The 20,186-nt window shown below is 47.8% G+C and overlaps 8 protein-coding genes across 8 annotated transcripts; 3 read left to right on the forward strand and 5 right to left on the reverse strand.

Moving 5' to 3' along the window:
* Positions 1-1,376: 1,376 nt before the first annotated feature.
* TrAtP1_009240 (uncharacterized protein) lies at positions 1,377-1,739 on the forward strand (the record flags this gene model as incomplete). The annotated part of the gene is made up of 1 exon (XM_014093553.2): positions 1,377-1,739. One exon carries the CDS (start codon positions 1,377-1,379, stop codon positions 1,737-1,739), a length of 363 nt encoding a protein of 120 aa, XP_013949028.2.
* A 442-nt stretch (positions 1,740-2,181) lies between these two features.
* TrAtP1_009241 (uncharacterized protein) lies at positions 2,182-3,949 on the reverse strand (the record flags this gene model as incomplete). Its single annotated transcript, XM_014093554.2, has 5 exons — positions 2,182-2,344; positions 2,402-2,568; positions 2,640-2,954; positions 3,008-3,796; positions 3,863-3,949. The coding sequence occupies 5 exons, from the start codon at positions 3,947-3,949 to the stop codon at positions 2,182-2,184; spliced, it is 1,521 nt and encodes a 506-aa protein (XP_013949029.2).
* Positions 3,950-6,185: 2,236 nt separating this feature from the next.
* TrAtP1_009243 (uncharacterized protein) lies at positions 6,186-8,829 on the reverse strand. Its single transcript, XM_014093556.2, has 5 exons — positions 8,492-8,829; positions 7,914-8,410; positions 7,777-7,843; positions 7,473-7,711; positions 6,186-7,401 (listed from the first exon to the last, which is right to left on the reverse strand). Exons 1-5 carry the CDS (start codon positions 8,610-8,612, stop codon positions 7,171-7,173), a joined length of 1,155 nt encoding a protein of 384 aa, XP_013949031.1. The 5' UTR covers positions 8,613-8,829; the 3' UTR covers positions 6,186-7,170.
* TrAtP1_009242 (uncharacterized protein) lies at positions 6,298-6,873 on the forward strand (the record flags this gene model as incomplete). The annotated part of the gene is made up of 2 exons (XM_014093555.2): positions 6,298-6,447; positions 6,538-6,873. The coding sequence occupies 2 exons, from the start codon at positions 6,298-6,300 to the stop codon at positions 6,871-6,873; spliced, it is 486 nt and encodes a 161-aa protein (XP_013949030.2).
* Positions 8,830-11,320: 2,491 nt separating the features above from the next.
* On the reverse strand, positions 11,321-12,907 carry TrAtP1_009244 (uncharacterized protein; the record flags this gene model as incomplete). Its single annotated transcript, XM_066114214.1, has 1 exon — positions 11,321-12,907. One exon carries the CDS (start codon positions 12,905-12,907, stop codon positions 11,321-11,323), a length of 1,587 nt encoding a protein of 528 aa, XP_065970308.1.
* Positions 12,908-12,971: 64 nt separating this feature from the next.
* On the reverse strand, positions 12,972-15,077 carry TrAtP1_009245 (uncharacterized protein; the record flags this gene model as incomplete). Its single annotated transcript, XM_014093557.2, has 4 exons — positions 12,972-13,080; positions 13,142-13,787; positions 13,846-14,464; positions 14,517-15,077. 4 exons carry the CDS (start codon positions 15,075-15,077, stop codon positions 12,972-12,974), a joined length of 1,935 nt encoding a protein of 644 aa, XP_013949032.2.
* Positions 15,078-16,137: 1,060 nt separating this feature from the next.
* On the forward strand, positions 16,138-17,350 carry TrAtP1_009246 (uncharacterized protein). Its single transcript, XM_014093558.2, has one exon. The coding sequence runs from the start codon at positions 16,282-16,284 to the stop codon at positions 17,269-17,271; it is 990 nt and encodes a 329-aa protein (XP_013949033.2). The 5' UTR covers positions 16,138-16,281; the 3' UTR covers positions 17,272-17,350.
* Positions 17,351-18,120: 770 nt separating this feature from the next.
* On the reverse strand, positions 18,121-19,797 carry TrAtP1_009247 (uncharacterized protein; the record flags this gene model as incomplete). Its single annotated transcript, XM_014093559.2, has 1 exon — positions 18,121-19,797. One exon carries the CDS (start codon positions 19,795-19,797, stop codon positions 18,121-18,123), a length of 1,677 nt encoding a protein of 558 aa, XP_013949034.2.
* Positions 19,798-20,186: the final 389 nt, after the last annotated feature.

Consider the following 20,186-nt stretch of genomic DNA (forward strand, 5'->3'; position numbering starts at 1 on the left):
GTCCTATATTGAAGAAAGCAAAGATATTAGGGAAGCTCATTGCTCTCCGCGCCATATCTGAAAACTAAATATAAGGTAATACGTCTCTGGCTTGACAGACATGTGGCATCTCCCACATGTAAGATACTTGATATGCAGTACTCTGTCTTGGACTGTTTCACTCTAGCTAGACGCATTGGCTTTGATGCAATGTTCGAGGGCAGACGGAGCAAGTCTAGGTATACCCTGTATTGTCATTTCAAAAAGCTTCGTATGAATGAGATAAAGTCTACATATAGTAGAGTCAAATCGCCCTAATAGCGGCCCGTATACTTCCCTAATAAACTTATTCAGGATGATATCACGTCTTTATTTATTTAGGCTCTACCAGAATTTCTTTGGAATCATTCACAATCGTTTTTAAATGAAAGATGAGCTAAGAGATTATGGATATCAGACATGCCCTTTCAGCATACAGTCTTCATGTCCCGGCATGAGGATCTAACCATTCCCTACAGCCGAAAAAGGGACTAATATTGCCAAGTACGCAACTTATGAGATACATTTCTTCCTATCTCATGTGACTTGTTCTAGAACTTGAGGGCCAAATGTACCTCAAGAGGCGGAAAGTATTACTTGAGAGTCTTGCTACGATGAGACACGATTGCTTCCACATTAAATACCCAAGAAAAGCCGAGAATCGGCCATCAAGAGATATGATTGTAAGAAGCTACAAGTTTTCTTTAAGATTCAGCACATTCATGGCAGGCTAAGATTGATAGAATCTAAATGATGTGTTGGTCCAGTACAGATATTCATTCCAGGTTGAATTCAAATGTCTCACGATGGAAGGATTTGCTGGATTAGTCGTGCAATCAGAGTCAGGATATTAGATTAGACCCTGTGTACTAGGTGATTTGTGAAAATAGCTTTGCCGCGCTGCACTCTTAATAGCAAATATGTATAACTCTAGAGTTAATTGTCTGAGATGGATCAACATGCCTTAGCATCAGACGGAAATGGCTGACCGTGAAATAGCTTCCTCAATGCTGAATTGAAGCAGTAGCTTACGAAGCATCGGATTGACGCGTGTGATGCAAAGTATATAAAGCGTCTCTATCACCCATCTCTTCTCAAACTCATCAGCCATCAGTCATTACAAAAGCTTCATTCAATACAGCAATATTCCACTTTCTGCTATTCAACAAAAACCACTCGCCAAAATGAAGACTGGTGCCATCATTCTCTCTCTCCTTGCGGCCACTGGCCTTGCAATTCCCATGGTGAGTTTTCTATTCAATAATCTTCTACCTGAGAGATCATGCTAATCTCCCTCCAGGAGCAAGCTCAGCAAGCCAAAGATGCCCAAATGATGCAGCAAATGCAAATGGCCGCCAATGGCCTCTTTGACCCCCCCTCGCAGCGGCAACGGCAACCTCATCGCCGACATCTTTGATACCGCTGCTTGCATCTTCGGTAGCTTCATCGGCAGCCGCACCTGTCAACCAAGCAACGCAAGCAGCACCATTGTCCACGTTACCGACGATGGCCACCGCAATGACAACGCCAACGCCAACGTCAGCACCAGCACCAGCGCTTCTTACCAGTACACCTACTCTACCGACAGCGATGGAAACTACCACATCCAGATCAACCCCGGCGGCAACAAGTCCAACTGCACTTATACCGTCTCCAAGGATGACGCCGCGGTTTTGGCCAACACCATCAACCAGCTTGCCACCAAGTGCCTCAGCAAATAAGAGGCTTCGATAGAATGACACTCTTCTAGTGTGTCGCTGGTGACAATGGATTTTTTACTTCAGTGAACCTCTTTAGATAGTCAATTCAATTGACATTATTTCTCCAACATTAACTTGTTGGATATCATAACACGATGCCTCTTATCTAACTTTGCTCTTAATAGCTACTGCTATAACTTTCCTCATTATGGTATGATTCAAGTAACGTTGGCTAATCTTGTGAGACCACCCTTGATTGACTTGAATTTTTGGGAATTATTGCAGCGTAGCCCTTGGTCATAGTTGCTGCCGACGCCAATCCCAAATCTACCATATTTGCTATCAACGTATTTCATAATCATCCAATTAACCATGGAATGCAATTTCAAAGTCCCTACACAGATGACAGTACAACAAAATTATTACAATAAGATCTGGGCATAGTTGTTGCCTCACCACATCACTACTCCACCTTACGAGGAGTCAGATAAACATTCACCTCACCCTTTTCCCACAGGGTATACGACTTGCTTCTATTATCCCAGCCCTCAGTGCCTTCAGCAAGCGTAATATCGTACTCCAAAATGACACGAGCCAAGATGAGGCGCATTTCGGCATAGGCAAGACTGTTGTCACATGTTAGCTTAGGTGGATGAATATGCTTCTCCTGAGTGAATCCTTACTTTTTACCAATACAGTTGCGAGGTCCTGTAGAAAATGGCTGAAACGCATCTCTCTTGTCGTCCTTGAATTTAGGATCGCCTAGCCAGCGCTCCGGAATAAAGTCCTCAACCTGCGTCCAGTAGTTTGGATTGTGGTACATTGGCCATTGCCAAACATCAACATGAGCCTAATATTACGGTCAGACTTTGTTTCCCCAAGATAGCAAAGAAGTATACAAGTAACGGGATGAATACATACGCTTTCTGGGATGAATTCACCAGCAATAATACCACCTCCCTTGCCGGTATATCGCGGCAGGCCCCCAGGAACTGGCGGGTAAACGCGCATCGACTCGTCCAGCACTGCCAACATGTACGATAGATGCTGCACGCTTGTGATGTTGACATCTTCTGCGCTTTTGAAACTTGACCGCACCTCATGGGCAAGTTTGGCTTGGATTTCCGGATGAAGGCCGAGGTAATAAGCTGCTGCGGATAATGCCGTGGCTGTAGTTTCTGAGCCCGCTATAATGAGGATTACAGCGTTTGATGCAAGCTCTTGGAAAGAAAGCGACTAGATATACAATTTAGCTTTGGTTACCAAAATATGTTCTCACTTATACATACTGATCCATTGCGCTTGGCCGTCATTGAAGTAATAAAGTCGGGGCGATCCGAGCCGCTGTCGAGACGTTTTTGGACCTTCATTCCAGATAATTGCATATTTTCGGCGAATCTGCCAGCAATATCTTTGGGTATGGCAAATCTTTGGAAGAACTTTGGGAAAATCTGAAAGTATCGTATCGCTGCCATGAAGACGAGGTTCTTGACAGACTGGAAGATGAGCGAAACCCAAGGATGGTAATCAGAGTTTTGGAGGCAGTCGAACGGCTCGCCAAAAGACAAATCACCAATAATGTCAAACGTCGTAAAGTTGAACCAGCGGACCATGTCGATTTGCTGCGTTCCATTGCCGCAGTCCCGTTTCAGTCGATCCATCAGCTGGTCGATGTAGCCGCCAATGATGGGCTCCTGATCCAGCATGGCCTGATGAGAAAATCCATGGGCCAAACTCCTTCGAAAACGCGAATGGTCCTCGCGATTTGCGCCAATGATGTTGTGGACGTTTGGGACTCGGCGTATTGGATCCTTGCCGTGCTCAGGCTGGCCGGCCTTGCGGTGGCCGCGCATGTCGTTGAGGGCGTCTGGGTGGTTGAATGAAAGGAAGTTGGGCGCTACGCGAACAATGGGGCCGTATTTGAGGTGCAGGGCTAATATCTTGTGGTGGCCTTCGCCGCCAGTCAAGATGAGAGAGTATGGGATAAATGACATGGCCGCAAATTTGGGGCCGGGAAACCTGCGAAGTGGGTGGAAGTAGAGGTTGTAAATGCAATGCCAGGCAGTGTAGCCAAGTCCCTAGAGTGACTCTGTGAGACAATGATCAAGAATTGGGAAAGTTAATGATGTGTCATGTCAACTTACCAGCACCAGAGCAGCGAGTGGGAGAACCCAAGCCATCTGACTTAGGGAGACGGCGCTGGAACCGCCATGGTTGATGAGAATACCCATCTCAGGATGCCTTTGCTATTACACTCTTCACAAATAGCCTTGATCTACAGGAAGAAGAGGGGTAATGGAAGCAATAATGGCTCGTATGTCGATTTCTTGAGCGGCCACCAACTTTTATATGTTATGGAGCAGAGTGTTACATCGTGCCGTCACACATGTCGTTGGTTGATCTCTGGAGGCATAAAATGAGCAATCACTTCACAACCCGTCGGTTAAAACAGGGCATTTTCCGATCTCATATGCGGAAGTCAGCCTTCCGCGCCCGGAATCTTGAATTCCTGACACCTGGTCTTGCCGTTTCTATGGACGCAGACTGTACCGTGCCATGTGCCTTTGAAGCTGAATCGGTGCTTGCAAGACCCTACAAAGGAGAACGAGACATCGAGGTTCCGTTTATCCGTGGGAACTCCTCGGAGTTTGAGCTACAATGTGCTATCCTGCTTTTAAAACGGCAACGTCAACCCCCTTTGTGGTCCATGCAATGCAACCCCTTCATGGCAATGGGCAGGCTTTAGCTGATGTGGAGCGGGAGGCACAAGGGCGCACTAGAAGATGTTTGCCGCTATTTAGTAAACAAGGGGCAATGGGGGCTTCATCGAATCAAAACTGCATTTGCGGAGTTGGAGCCTCTGAATCCCGAAACTATCTGCCAAGTCCGCAAAATGTCGCTGCTTGTGTGGCACTGCTACTCCATAATGAAAGGAGATTTGTGCGGCGGATTCGGAGAAGAGCACGACTACCGAGAGTAGTAAAAAGTTACAGAGCACTAAGGATATACCGTGACAGGGATGAGAGACGGGTAGCCTAATGGATGCGCGTATTTCTGAGCCACCCCTGGTGATGGCACGTTCTACTAATGGGGATATGTCCTATGTGGCTGCATGTTCTAGTATATAACTTGCTAAAGACAACGAGGCCTTAGGAGTTGTTCGCGAGTTTCCTCATCTCATAGGCAACTCTGACAACGTTCAAAAAAGACAGAAGTGCTTCTTGAGCAGCATAGACGCACAGTATAGTATTGTTCCAAGAACGGCAGACTATAGCCGTGGATAAACGTCCCCCCATTGCAGTGCATTAGTTTGTGGTGGAAGTGACCAATCAGGTTGTTTGAGATTCAAAATCCTGGAATCTCCACATAAAATAAAACGTCTGCAGCCGAGGCTATCGATTGAGACGATACAAGAGAAGAGTTGATGCCTTTCAAGGTGTCTGTCTTCCATATGATCATGCGGTCGCATTTCAATTAATAGAATATCCTACTTGTGGACGCAAGATCTTGGCACTTTTAGAATAGGGATTTGAAAGGAGAATCAATGAGAAGCCCTGACTTGATTGCAAAACTGGGGCGGAAATCTGTATTCCGATGCAAGGGTAGGGAAAACTGGGGTGGGGGAGCCGCATGCATTGATGATGTACAGCTTGGCGTAGCATATACACGTACATTGTAGCATCGGCTTTGATGTCAATCTTCCAGTTATCAAGGCGTTTAAGTACCAGTGTTATGATCACCTGAGATGTTTCAGGATAATCTACTAAAAATAGCGCGGTATAAGGGCATGAAGATAATCACCTCTATACTAGCAAGTCAGTCTCCTATTTCATCAATTAGGCAACCCTGCTTACTTTCATATAGGTAACACTTCCTCTATCTTTTGACTAGTAAGAAAAGTTGTTTTTGTACCCAGGGCCCTAGCAGGCTGGATGTTGACCTCGCAAGCTCAGCTTTGTCTGTGAACCTCTTGTACACTCAACTCCAAAATCACATCGCGATGCACATAATCTACCCGCGAGTACAAGCTAGCATTCAATGTAATTGACTTTGATTCTCTTACAAGACAATGATATATCAGACTAAAAAAGGTACATTACCCTATACTTAAAGCTGAGTTTTGCGGTAATACGGTGTTACGTGTGTGTGTGGACTCTTGGTTCATGTCTCCAATGATGGCCACGTTAGGAAAAAGTACATCTCTTGAAATACTCGTCTCATCTCAAATAGAAATTCTCTTTGGCATGTGTAACTTTCTTGTTGTATTCCATTATATAACGCGAGATCCACTGTTGACTCACTTGTGCTCAGCGGCGCAATACGCCTCGCCCAGACTCCAAAGCTTATAGTTCACTTATACTATACAGACATTGAACTTTGTTGCAATAGAAAATCTAGGTTTGAGGCTGTATGAAGACGCGTCGGTGTATCCACATAAAGGATATCTTCATATATATTTGCATATATCCTATCTCGACTCCCAGTTGTTTCTCTAATTCTACATTCTTACCGCCCTGAGCATCCAATAAGTAGATTTCACCAAAAGTCTTAGATAATTGGATGAAATAGATACATTGCGATGCATCTAAAATATCTCCTCGCTGCCGTTCAAATCGGCCTCGCAGTCGCTTTGCCGGCGCCCGATTTGAACACAGTAGACGTGAATCCGACAAACGGGACAGTAACAGACATGTCTCGCTATATCCCATGTGATAAAAAGACTATCAAAGTATGCTCATCTCCTCTTTCCCTTCCATCTCTTCCATCTCCCGTATTAGACTGTACATCTAGAAATGCCGTGCTCACAGTTTCCTCTTAGAAATACTGCAACAAGACCTGCCCTGCGTGGTGCTCCGTAGCCTCCCCCAAATGCTGGAGCTGCGTCGCCGTATGTGCCCAAGCCCAGTACTATTGGGACGTCCATTGCAACGACAAGCTGGGGAAATGCGCCCGGAAAGGCGAAAAGTGCAAAGAGGACATGAAAGAGTGCACCTATGGGAAGATTGAGGACTGCTCCAAGAAGTATGCTAAATGCATTCAGCAGGGGGAGCTATGCCAGGGCCAGCTGAACACTCTTCAGGAGATGGGCAAAGGGGTCGTTGTATCGGAAGGGACTGAGTTTGGGAAGAAGCGTGTCGTTTGTCGGATTCTTTAAGATGAAATCAAAGGCTGGGCGAAAATAGGAGTGACTTTGTCTGCTCAACTAGGGCATAGACACGACGAATTGATGCTCGAAGAATAACTGAAGGTATTCAGGCTCATGTATTCGTAACTGCATGTACTCCGTATATATCGGGTAGTATTCTAGAATATTTTTGGTTGCGCCTTGCTCCTCTATGCCGTGATGCGGGCGCTGTCAAAGCTCCCGCTCCCTCCCCCCGATTTTCTTTTTGCTGCATATGCCAAGCATTCCATATTTACATCCGTATTGTCCTTTCTTTCTTTATTTTCCTCAAACCTCGCTGACTGCCTCTTTCAGGTCCTTGACGTCAATGTTCTCGGCTGCCTTTCCGGGGTGGCGAGTGCCCTTGTCCTTGACCTTCTTCTCCTTCTTGGCGGGAGGAGGGTATGCCTTGATGGCAATCTCCTGCCATTCTTTTGATGCTGTGAACTCTGCGTGGATGGGGGCCAGGAGCTCGTTTAATGATTTGGTGACGGCTGCCTTGAGTAGTTGGGGTGATAGCTAGATATATTGGTAAGTATTTGAGCATCATATGAGAAGGAAAAAGGCCACTCAAAGGAGGGAAAACATACCACATCGTTTCTGTAGTCCTCGTGCATCTGCTGGATGCTTGTGTAAACCAGGGGCTCCAGGCCGTCTCTCTCGCGCTCAACGACAAACTTGCGCTCTCCCTTCAGGGCTGCTGCGGGCAGAAGGACGTATTCGACGAAAGCCAAGACACCGTTTTCCTCGACAACCTTGGGAGTGGCGACGGCCTTGCGAATCTTCTTTGAGACTGCGTCTGGGGAATCCAGGAGATCGATTTTGCTGTCTATATATGAGTCAGCGGCAAAGTCCTGTGAATGAATCTTTGGCGTGGAGAAGAATAGCTCCTACCTTCGTCACTGGAGCTCATCTTGGAGCCCTTGAGGCCAGGCACCATGGGGTTCATCAGATGCGCACGCTTGAACGGGTATTAGTTACGTGGCGATCAAAGCAGTGATGCAGAACTGGCAGTCCGGGGTTCTTGTTACCTCCTTGTATCCGAGCTTGGGCAGCCACTCCTTGGCAGCAATAAAGAGTTTACGCTGGTCGAGACCTCCAAACTGGGCATCGACGTCCAGGTACTGCTCATCCAGGACCTGCAGGATCGGGTAGAGCAGGCCCGACAGCGGCGCATTGTCCGTCTGCTTGACAACCTCGGCGCCGGCCCTCTTGGCGTCGTGCTCGGAGATGACCGACGACAGCTTGTAGACGTCCATGATGTACTCGGGGCTCTTCTGGTACGAGCTGCCCTGGACAAACTTGAGCTTCTCGGTGGACACGCCGACGGCCTTGAAGATGGCGGTGATGACGAAGCGGTAGTATTCAACTCGCAGCTCGACCAGCTCGATGGGCGCTTTCAGGTTGTCGAGGAAGCCGTGGATGTCGGCGAGCAGGATCGTGACATGGCAGCCAGCGGCCAGATACTGGGCGATTTTGATGGCGGGGACAAAGTAGCCGCAGTGAGGGCGGCCGGTTGTGGCGGTGCCTGGACGTTGTTTGTCAGTGTTTTGCTCGATTGTACAGATATTCCGCAGATGAGGCCATTCTCATCTTTTCGTTGACATACCCCAGTAGATCTTGGGATGCCGCCCCTCGGCCAGGATCTTCTCGATAATCTCGGGGTTGAGGATCTCGGTCAGGTTCTCGCTGATGAGCGCGAGCTTCTCGGATGCGTCTGCGGCCGCCATGATGATTCTCCTTGTTTCAAACAGACAATAAAAGTCGCAGCGTCTTTAGTGCTGGGCGTGAAGCGGCGCAATGTCGATGTCGAGGTTCGAGGTTCGAGGTTGGAGGTGCGGTTCCAATCCAGTATGAGTCGCAGGTGATAATTAGTGCCTGGACTTTTTTCGGCTTATCAATGGCTTTGGTGGCTTTCGGCGCTGCCGCAGGGCGGTACAAGGCATAAGTACTCTGTAGGCCCTGGAGCGCCCACTGGCTTGCAGCAGCAAAAGCCGCATGAAATCGCCAGAGGGATCGCTTACGTGAGACTGACGCCGGATTAACAATCTTCCCTGCAGGCCAGGCGGCGGATGCGACTCTGATTCTCTATGAGTCAGAGTTGATTGGAGGGGCAGAAGCTGCTGATTCGGCGATTTATCGGACTTGGAGGGGCATGCAGCAATGCGGTGCCTGTCAGACGCATCTGAGCTCAACACCGCCAGTTTTGACACATGGTGTGGACTTGTATCATTTATATGGCATATCATTATTGAGAGTCTGATGACAACTTTCTGTATAATGAGTACCTTAAGTTATCAAACGAGAAAGAAACACTTGCCTATTGTAAGGTTATTGCTTAGAAGAGAAAGTGGGAATTGTAGGTACCTATTAAGTATATCATTTGTAAGTGCCTTGATGTTTGCTTAGGAGCTCAAATTATTGTAAAATATATTTTAACAAGGCATGTTAAACATGGCTTTTACTAAGCCAATCCTGAGATTTCTTCGTCATGTAACCCCTGTTCCGCAGCAGCTTGCGTGGGTACCTACATGAGCTCCATCGACACTACGACTAAGCATAATGCATCGTCAATCTCGTCATCTTCAAGACCCTGCATCCCGCGGTATCCGAGCTATCGAGATTCTTACTTGCATGAGAAACACATCTGTTGTTTCACAAACCAGAAGTTTTCTGAAGATTGAATTGCGGCTTTAAATGACGCGAATAGCGCGCCCATGCTTGCTCTTACACCCATAGACTGCTTGTACAGTTTGCCATACCAAGGCTAGCAATCCCTGGGATCAAAGGATCAAGTGAAACTAAGGGTCATGTACAAAAAAAGGCCTTTGATAGCTCCCGTCTCACTAATACGGGCGGACAATAGCTGCGGGTATATATGCATGTCAGATGCCGTTATACTGTGGAGCTTATCGGAGGCCATCCCATGTCGCTTACACGCAATTATATATTTGACCCTTTTGACATGACCATCTGGTGATTTTTCTACTTGCTTTGAGTTGCGTTGAATCATTCAACATTTCGGGGGCACTGCCCCTCATATATTACTAACATACAGAAACATTCTCCAATTGTATCTTGTGCCGCTAATGATATTGACTCAGGCATGTCCAACCTTCTAGGCCAAGTTGCGAAATTGAACGAGAAAACGGGCGACTAGAGAATGGTGATACGCCTGCTGCACCCATCACCATGCGGATATCACGAGTACATATCAAAGGTTGCGGGCGAACAAAGAAATTCACCAGCAACTCAGGAAGTATATCGAGAAGTACTTGTCCAATTTTGACCACGAAGACAAGGCTAACCGAGAATCAATCGAGAGGAGAAACCACCGCATAAGAAAAAGCAACGAAGATGGCGGAAGAAACAAGGATCTCTACAACGTGGATCTACAACTTCTCCATGCTCTCCGAGACGCGCAACTCCGCCTCTCCCAGCGCCTCGCCAACGAAAGACTGGATACTAAATAAGCAAGATCGGAATTATAAATTTTGCTCTAGATGTACGATAAAACTGCTAAGGTAAAGAGGAACTAATGGCCTGAAGGATGGGTTGAATTTTATCGAAAAAGCTCTGCATCAAAAGCATGGTAGTATCGATTGGAACGGATCCGAAGACACCTAAAACATGGATTGATATGACGATGATGGTGAAGTCTCTATAGTCATAACGACCAATCGATGCTCTCTGTAAGCAGACCTGCGTCACCAACGCATCTTCCACCAGAGTCACCTCACCTATCACCAGTACGACCTCTACAAGTTCTTAAAGGCTGTAACAAGATCATGGGCCAAGAGTATATTCGCGGTTTCAAGTTTTCTGTGGAGACGGATAACCCTTTGCTCGTCAAAGCTTACAGAAACAGAAATAGGGGACCAGGCAGCACACTCATATTATTATCTTCCAGATAATGAAAAGCTCGACGTCGAAGAATCTATGGTACTGCCCAAGACAATGTCACCCGAAACGTTTATTTAAACATTTGTTTAAATTACTTGAGTTGGCTGGGTTGAGACGCTCCACGGCACATTCGATCGCATAACACATGATAGGTTCGGAATGACTGTTTGCCAGCAAACTTGGCCTTTCCAACCATACAAAAGATAGGCAACCTTGCACATAGGTAGGCTATTTCAAACCCAACGGGTTCGGTATGTTTGTTAGTTTTATGGTGATGCACTTGGGGTCTCCTTTAAGCCGATTATATGAGTACTGGAACTCCCTCGATGAGGGTGTTCATCATATCAATTTAACATTGGCTTTCTTCACGATGTTTGACAAGTTCTTTTGTCTTCTAACTCGTATTCTCTTCTCTTCCGCTTGGAAGAAGTCGTAAATAGTTGGAGCTCTTTCTACCCTAAGCCAGATCACCAACCCCGAAAATGAGATACGCTGTATATCCTGTCATGTCTCTATTGTGTTTCCAATTACATACCTATCTTCCACTATTCCGATTTGCTCCCTTCAATGCTCTAATTTCTGATTCTTGAAGCGATGATGATCCACTTGATCGCTCCCTTGCAAACCGCTTAGCAGTCCGTACTAATGGCTTTAAGGCTCTGCAGTCTCCTATTTCTAGGCCTTGTACCTCATCTGGGTTGAGGTGCTTATTTCTAAAGAGCCACTCGCTGATCTTTCCTCTTGATTCCAATGGATTGCTTACCCAGGGATTTCTTCCCATAAGATCTTCAATGATTCTGTTGGGATCTGCCTCAGCTTCTTCGATAAGATACGAGACTAACTTTATAGCTTGGTGGCTACAAAAGGCTGCCCCTAATACACCGCCAATGGTGTTAGAATCGATAGGCTCTTGCTTGATTTTCACATCCGCACGATATTTGATAAGAAGCTTTGCGACTTTGAAAGAGCCATAGTAAGCAGCAGTAACAAGGGGAGTGCTGAATTCGCCGTCGAGGCGCAGGTCCACAGTCGCCCCGGCGTTGATCAAAATATCTGCGGCATCTTCATTGTTTAAGTATGCAGCGGCCTCTAAAGGACAACTGAAGACACAGGACGAACAAGGTCCGTCGAGAAGGGCCCCATGCTTAATTAGAAGCTCGAAGATTTCACGACCGCCGAAAAACACCGCTTGACATAACGGACAGCGCTTAGTATCGACGTTAGGATCAGCCCCGTGCATTAGAAGCTCTTTGACAGAAGTAGTCTCCTTCTTCATAATAGCCTGATCCAAGGCACCGGTCCTGGAGGGTAGAATTCTCTTTGGGTCACTTCCCATTTTAATGAGTGAGACACAAAGTTCAGCGCGTCCATATTGCGCAGCCAGCGAGAGAGTATCAAGGCCGTATTTGTGAAGCTCTTCCAATTTGCGTTCAAGACAGGTTTTTGCCCATTCTTTCTCATCGAGAGTGATACCAAGAACCACTATCCCGAACGCCGGGTTTTCGGCAGGCATCAAGTCTCTTCCTTGACAGACGTCGAGATTGAAGGAATAGTTGTTTCCTAGCAAGCCAATATATTCCAACCATTTTTGGTACTCCAGGGTCGAGTGGCATGGATTGTCTAGGGAGATCATGAATCGTTCGAGAAGTTTCGAGATCTGCTTGTTTCCATCAGGCACACCTTGTACATCTCTGATGTGCAACACCCAGTATTGTGATAAGTAGTGTTTGAGAGAATCTACTGAATCAGGCTTGCATACGATGCTGCTATCATCTCCTGCGGTCTCGTTGCTCAGTTGACCTGATCCGGAAGATTCTGTCGGGGTAGAACTCTGGTAATATTCCATAAGTACCAACAGCGACAATTTGGCCACCTCAATCCGGGCATCTTTATTGGTTAATTCGGTGTGCTTCTCGACGAAATATTCTTGGACGGATGCGTGAGGAAAGGCCCATTTGCCCCGAGCATCCTTGACGATAAGATAACGGCAGATACTTTCTAACTTCTGCTCCGATAGCCTACGGCCCCTAGTGTCCAGGACCGGGTCATCATGCTCGTTGGCTAAACGCAGTTGTATTGCCGAAAGAAGTTGCTCCGTGCAAAGTGGTTTATGCGCATGCATGACCCATTTTACAGCTCGCTGTAGATAGATCTCGTCGTGGGACCCAGCCTTTGCGTACAACTCGTCATATGCTGCTGTTAGACCTTTGGGAAGTTGCCCAAGTCGTGTTTCGACATCCTCGGGGGGAATCACACTCGATGAGCTGAGCAATTTGCAGGAACGCCCACCTGAACCTGTTGAGACCGTAAGCATTCTTGAACGATGAAGGCGGGGTTGGAAGGAAGCAATACATACATTCCATTCGCACCTTTGCTGATCTTTTCAACGACCTTGCCTTTCACTTCGTCATTCCTCCAGTGGCAATCGAATCTCGTGGTCCTCTCTCGAATAAATCTCTCGATATCCCCTTGGTTTTGTTCGGCGATGTCCATACGCGTAGGTTTGTTAATGGCTCTGTGGACCTCATTATAGATATCTGTCGTGAATCGACTGGATACGAATATCTTGACTGGTCGCTTAGAATCATTGACAAGGTCCACGAAAAAGCTGATAATCTCCTGCATATGCTGTGGCTCCAGCTCGTCCAAGGAATCAAGTACCAGGGTAGTCCGCGGTAGCGCATTGACGATTGTTGATATCTGTTTTCGACAAAAGTCTGGGGTGAAGGCCCGTTGGGCCTTGTCCATCTTTAGGCACTGGCTGGCTAGGTCATCAAACATCCCATTTGCATAGTGCGGCACTTGAGCAAGCTGTCGTAGAAAGCTTCGAAGAATATTGGTCACTGGGTCGTCTGTGACGTTTTTGTTGTTCTTGCTGTAATAGAAAAATGCGAAGCCTTCGTCAACATTGCTGTTAACCTTGTCAATTTCGTCTTGGTTATTCTCGTCCACCTGGTAACGATCTATTATGCTAGATGTGAGTACCGATTTACCAGCGCCAACTATGAGATATGAGTACACGAAATATGAGCAGCTGAACCCAGGAATTAAATAACACACCTTTTCCGGTAAGCCATAGAATATTCGATGAGCTCGAATCTTCCCATTCACGAAACTCTTTGCGTTGTGATAGCCACTCGCCTGTTCCTCGAGTTCTTTTTAATGTCATCGACCTGTGTTGATTCCCAACATGAATTTTGCAAATGATATTGAGGATTTTGGAGAGCTCGTCGTCTTTTAGATTCTTGAGCATCTTGGTAACTTTTTCGTCGATGTATCGTAGTGGTTTGTCCAGCCGTTTAAGAAGCCGCAGGCTCTGCTCATTCTGAAGATCTTTTTTCTTGACATCGCATGCCGTTAAAACTTTTTGCAAGCTATTCTCAGCTTCTTGGAGCTCGTTCAGCTTGTCTTTCGCTTTCTGAGGGTCCAATAAGGCTTCGAAGAACCGACGTACAGCCACGCCGTCCTTGAGCTGTGTTCCAGCATAGTCCAGAAGCTCAAATGCTTTTTGATAGGCGTTGATGAGGGCATTACGCAAGTCTTTCTCACAAGCATCAAGGTCGTCCAGTTTTGATTGCAAGAATACTTGTTCGTAAATCGCGCCGCGATTCATAAGACACAAAACCTTATCAGCGCATCCAAAAATAGCAGTGAGACTTTCGCATCCACCAGCATGCGCCTAAACGATACGTTCAGCCAGCGAAACAAGAAAATGCAGGCATTGATCTTACATTAAGTAATACTTTGAGAGCCGACCAAACAATTGGCCCAGGGGCAGGTGCAAATTGTATCCCGATATCGACGGTGGCCGACAGTAGGCTGATAACTCGAGTCGCACAATCCCTCCAGAGTACTTCTCGTTCACCAATTTTGATCTTGGCCGAACGATCCTTGAAATTCTCCTCGCGGCCTCGCACAAGGCCTATCAGCTGTTCAGCCGGTTTGTCGCTTATAGAAGACACATTTGCAGAGATTGACTTCTTGTACTCTTCACCAAGACCTTGAAAAGCCTCTGCCCACAGATCCGATACTTGCTGCACGTTCGAAGAAGGCTGATTGTGGGTTTGAGAGGAAATCTCATTCACTTTAGGCGATGCTGAAGTGTCGCAGGAACTCGAAATAGCCGATGAAGTTGCCTTTGGGGCCTTAGTCTCAGGACTTTGGGCACGAGCTGGGCGAGCATTTGGCGTGTCTGGACTGGGGGATCGAGCTTTAGGCGGTTGCTTAAAGCATGACGATAGAACATCAAGGCAGCCGAAATAACCCTGCTCTTTCTGCACAGACCGCCCCATTTCTCGGCAGAGCCACTAACGTTCTGTTGGACGAGAACTATTGTGATGGGAATAAAGGCGGGAGACCTGCTGCTGTACTGCCTCCCAGACCTAGGCCTCGCGAATAATGTCGGGCAAAGAAGGTGAGAAGAGATGGTACACGCTACACGAAAACAAAACGAGGAATATAACAATTTCCAGGAGTGGAGCGGTAATTGGCATCTTTCAGCTCTTGATGCAGGTGGCCATAATAAGCGCTGGTCAGTATCACGGCAGTCCAATAAGAAGCGGTAGGGAGGTAAAGTGCAGGGCTCTCCGGTGGTTGGGCGGCAATTGCTCCATGTTACGACCCTCTTAAGAATCATAACGCAGTACGTACCACGGAACAGCCTCAGGCCATATAGCCAATCACGACGGGGCCGACCTGAGAGAGCGGTACTTGGTATACTGGACCGATGGCTACCTATATAAGGCGTTGATGGAAACACTCATTAGATGGCCTAGACAGTCAGTCGTTACATCTTATCTACCAACTACGTGACAGAACGCCAGTGCTCAACAGGATATCCTATCCCATCTGCCAACGTAAACATACGCATCCCTCCCTTGGGAATGTCCCTACCCTATAACGATATATTAGGAACGTGGCAACGAATCGTCACACTCTAATCAAAAGTTATTATTGGACAAGATCCGCGATGGATGCTCTCTTTATGGTAATTAGGACGGTATCATACCGGCTTCCAGAGAATTACAGCTACAATCCTCATGCGACTGGCAGCTCACAGGTCGAATTAACGATACTGAGCCGCTTACCGAATCTAGATAACTCTCTCCTAGAACATTCATTGCTATACCTCAACGGCTAAACATTAATATCTTGTCGCCAAGACATTTCAATAACCGCCAACATATGCACACACTCAAGATAGCCCTTAATAAGCGAGTAACCAAACGCGCCCGTAATATAGTACGCCCAAGTAATAGCAAGGACATAGTCGAGAGCAAGCGATATAAATGTCTATATTTTTGGTATATGTAGTCTCAGTTAAGCCGAAGGGCAGGAGAGTGTGCTAGTAGGCTAGTATCTTTTGTCAATAAAAAGTCTACTGTATCTGGTTACTGAATCGATGGCGATCCTCGATGACGACAATGACATCACCACAGCTGCATTCCTCCCCCAAATCGTGTCACTTTGATCCAGCTTCAGAATGCTAGAACCGACATGATTTGCGTCAATCGTGTCCGAAAAATACATCCACAAGCATTCTACATCTCACTACTACAGCATCACGAGTTCTCCACGCACAATCCGTTTCAGCAAAAGTCATCATCAGAACCAGCCAAGATGAGTTGGATGGACAGTTGGAGCCGCCCTTGCAAATCTCAAGCGACCCCAGCACCTTTCTATCTACTCCTGGGCGGCGAGGACACACCTTATTGCCATTCATGCGGCAGAGTCATTAGTACTCGGCGCACTACCGCTACAGCTAAAAACAACACTCCTGTCAAGTACTGCTCAAGCCGATGCCGGACTCAAAAGCCTGGAAAGCTAGACCGTGAGCTCGAGAAGGCATTTGTAAAGCTGCTAGGTGCAGAAGAAAGCTCATCGACAGACACAAAGAAGCCGGCGAAAGGAGGGGCCTCTGGCAAACACAACAAGGGGAAGAATAGCAAGGGCGATAATCGAATCTTGGTATCGTGCAGCGCCGCCGAGGAACTCGTCTTTGGACCCAACCGGGCATCGATGGAACTAACAGACGAAGAGGACCACAGCGACAACGAAACACCTCAAACATCAGAACCTACAGAAGCCCTAGCGGAGCCACTGTCATCTGAAGAAGACGTGGATCTCGCAGGAAACCTCAAAGACGAGAACCACATAGACGGCGACGTGCTAGCTCGCCTGTCTGTCCGCAGCGGCACACGCATCCGACCACCGCAGTCGGTCTCTGAAGTCAACGGCAGCGTCGGTGGCGAGAAGGGCCGCGCAGAGAGGATTCAGGAGACAGATGCAATGCTCGAGAAGCGAAAGCAGGGGCAGAGACGCGCCAAGGAGCGCGAGATGACAAAGTGCGCGGCGCGACGGGGCGTTGTATTTGGGTTTGCGATTAATGAAGATGGCGAGAAGCGTCTTTGCGAGGCGGTCATGTCTGGAAAGGTCGTGGAGCCGAGCTTTGCCAAGGGGGATTGGGCGATTAGATGGAGAGAGTAAGATCAATGTTAGATTGACAAAGCCAAGAATGGCCAAAGGCCGGAGGCTAGAGATATCTGCCCGAGAGAACAGAAAGTGGCTGATCGCTGACAGATGTTAGAAATATTCCTGACGCGATTCATATAACCATCCGCCTGTCTCTGTAGTCGTGATCCAAGGCCAGTTTTGGCGCTGCGTATTGATGAATGAGATCAACCTCTCGAGCCACGACTCCAGAGACTAGAGCCGTAACATTGCACTGATCAGATATCGTCGCGATAGACGAGTTTTTGTATACAGGCGTGGGCCCTGCCACGTATCATGAACCGTGAATGCCTGCGATTTGGATGCGACGATAAAACATCCGCGTGTATTACGGTGCAAACAAGCCAGCATGCAATTGCCACGGCAATACCTCACTGATACAGCAGCTCGAGCCCAACACGAGAGTTACCTAGACGAGAAGGCGATATATCTTCATGTACCTATGAAAATGGGTTACACAAACAGAGATTCTTGGTAGAATGGGCATGAGCTAGCAGCGGATGCCAGTTTCAGGCGAGTCTAAAGCAAATGATTTCTTACACTGAACAATACTCACTTTTAGCAATCATTGATAAGTTGAATTAAACTCTGATATTTTCTAGCTCTAGACAATAGAGTACAAATAGCTAACAAAGAAGAAGAATCGAACAAAGACCACCGCGGAGTATCAATCTCTTATCCCACCCATACAGAAACCATTGGAAAAAAGCCACTCTAAAACACCCCGTTGAAAGAAAACGACTCTAGCGTACATCGATAGACAACGAACAAAAAGAAAAAAAGGCCGAGAAGCAAGGAAACAAATGAAATACCTGAAACGAGTGTTTATTTCTTCTTTCCATCGCCATTCGCCTTGGTCTCCATCATCGCATTCTGAGCAGCGTTGAGTCGCCCAAACTGCCACTCGGGCAGAGTGATGCCAGTCTGCTCATTGATAGTGGTCATTAGAGGCGGAAGCATCTGGTAGACATTGCGCATAGTGTCAGTGGCATCCGAGCCACTGCCCTGGTTGCCAGTGTTCCAAACGCTAATCTTGGGCTCCAGTCCTTTGATGGCATTGGCGTTGGCAGTGGCCAATTCAACAAGAGTGCCATCCCTAATCATCATGTACTGGAGAAGACCAGCCGGTCCGCCGAAAGCGACTGAGAGCTTGCCGTAAGCATCAGCCATGGCGCTCATACCTTCAGCAGCTTTGAGTTGACGGACAAGGTCGGCCTCTGCCTCGGCGCGGATCTTGTAAGCTTCGGCGTCTGCGACCCTCTGGCTCGCCTCTTGGCTCGCTTCTGCAGCGACGCGAGTCTTGTAGGCGTCTGCTTCTGCTTTCTTCTTAGTGGCGTCCACGTCAGCCTCTGCCTTGGCCCGAGTCTTATACGCCTCTGTATCTACAACTCTCTGGCTGGCCTCCTGGTTCGCCTTGGCCTGGGCGGCAATCTGGTAGGCAGCGGCATCTGTGGCTTGCTCGCTGGCTTCCTTCTCAGCCCTGGCTCGAGCGGCGGTTTCGTAGGCGGCAGCATCAGCGGCCTGCTGCTTGGATTCGCGAACAATGGTTGCCTTGACGACATCCTGAGCACGAAGACGCTCCATCTCGGCGGCGGCGCGCTTGAGCTGGACGTCACGCTTGAGATCTTCATCCTTGGATTCAAGAGTACGCTGAGCAGTGACTCGAGCGATATCAACGTCACGAGTAAGGGCGGCCTGGCGGGTATGTAGTTGGGCCTCGGCCTGAGCTCGCTCAATGTCTCGCTCCGTCTTCTGGACCGCTGTCTCGGCATTGATCTTTGCAATTTCACGGTCTTGTTCACCCTTTCTCTGGGCTTCACCCACGTTACCGCGGAGCTGGGCCTCGGCCACGTCGATACGGGCTTGGTTGGTGGCGCCTTCATGGGCTTTGCGAGACAGTGACTCGAAGTAGATGGAGTTTGGTGCATCCTTGAGCTCTTTGACGTTGGAGTTGTAGATTTTGAGGCCAAACTGCTGGAGTTCGCTTTGGATGTTGCGGAAGATGCGTCGCTTAAAGACCTCTCGCTCGGTGAAGATTTCTTCCATGGTCATACCAGACACGAGTACACGTGTCTCGCCCTCAATGATGCCCTTGACAATGTTTTCAACATGGTTTCGGTCTGCGACATCAGAGTTGCTATTGTTGGAGCGAGCCAGCAACATAGCGTACTTGACGAGGGAATCTCCTGAGTCTTCTCGGTGGCCAGCCTCCAGGTCATTCTCTTCGCCGTCATGCGAAGCCACGTCTGCCGCGGTGCGTCCCTTGATATTTGCTCCTCGCTGGTTCACATCCGGTCCGACTGTGAAGACGACAGGCAGAGAGAATTGGAGCTTCTCCTTTGTCATTGCCTGGAGGTCCATGGCATAGTCGTGCGGCTGGACGCTGAAGCGGGTATATCGCTGGAAGGGCCATACCCAGGCAGCCTTTGTGATTCTGACGGTACGAATACCCATGCCAGTGATGGCGAGGTACTCGTCCGGAGCGGAAATCTTGTACGACATGATGGAAGGTTTTCTTGCTCGTGTGGTGATGGAATGGTTGGCTCCTCGCCCAGAAGAATGCTAATGGGGGATGAAATAGAAAAGAAAATAAGAAACGTAGTAGGAGAGAGTTATTAGACTAGAAAAAGGCAAACGAGATGGGTATATATATATGTACGTATAAGTAGGTATATAAAACGCAATTGTAGCTAGTGACTGGGTCGTTTGCTGTAAGTGGGTGGCTGAAACTGGCTTCTGAGCACATGCAAAGTTCCGTATAGCAAACACAATCACGCGCCAATTTATACAAAGCATCTACGCATGCCAAGACAGAGGCAATTGGAAGCACAAATAAGCCCAATGGAGAGCCCAGATTGACATTGCCTCGCATTTGCGCCTTGCAGCCATTG

Source organism: Trichoderma atroviride, chromosome 5 (genome assembly GCF_020647795.1).
Source record: "Trichoderma atroviride chromosome 5, complete sequence".
Classification (NCBI taxonomy): domain Eukaryota; kingdom Fungi; phylum Ascomycota; class Sordariomycetes; order Hypocreales; family Hypocreaceae; genus Trichoderma; species Trichoderma atroviride.

What these genes read in the sequence shown, in the direction of transcription:
- TrAtP1_009246 (XM_014093558.2), top strand. Translation starts at nt 16,282, where the DNA reads ATGATTTGCGTCAATCGTGTCCGAAAAATACATCCACAAGCATTCTAC.
- TrAtP1_009243 (XM_014093556.2), bottom strand. Translation starts at nt 8,612, where the DNA reads ATGGCGGCCGCAGACGCATCCGAGAAGCTCGCGCTCATCAGCGAGAAC. An exon ending in GCATCCCAAGATCTACTGGG is followed by an intron (nt 8,411 to 8,491) that starts GTATGTCAACGA and finishes AACAACGTCCAG; the next exon opens with GCACCGCCACAACCGGCCGC. An exon ending in AGGACTACAGAAACGATGTG is followed by an intron (nt 7,402 to 7,472) that starts GTATGTTTTCCC and finishes CAATATATCTAG; the next exon opens with CTATCACCCCAACTACTCAA.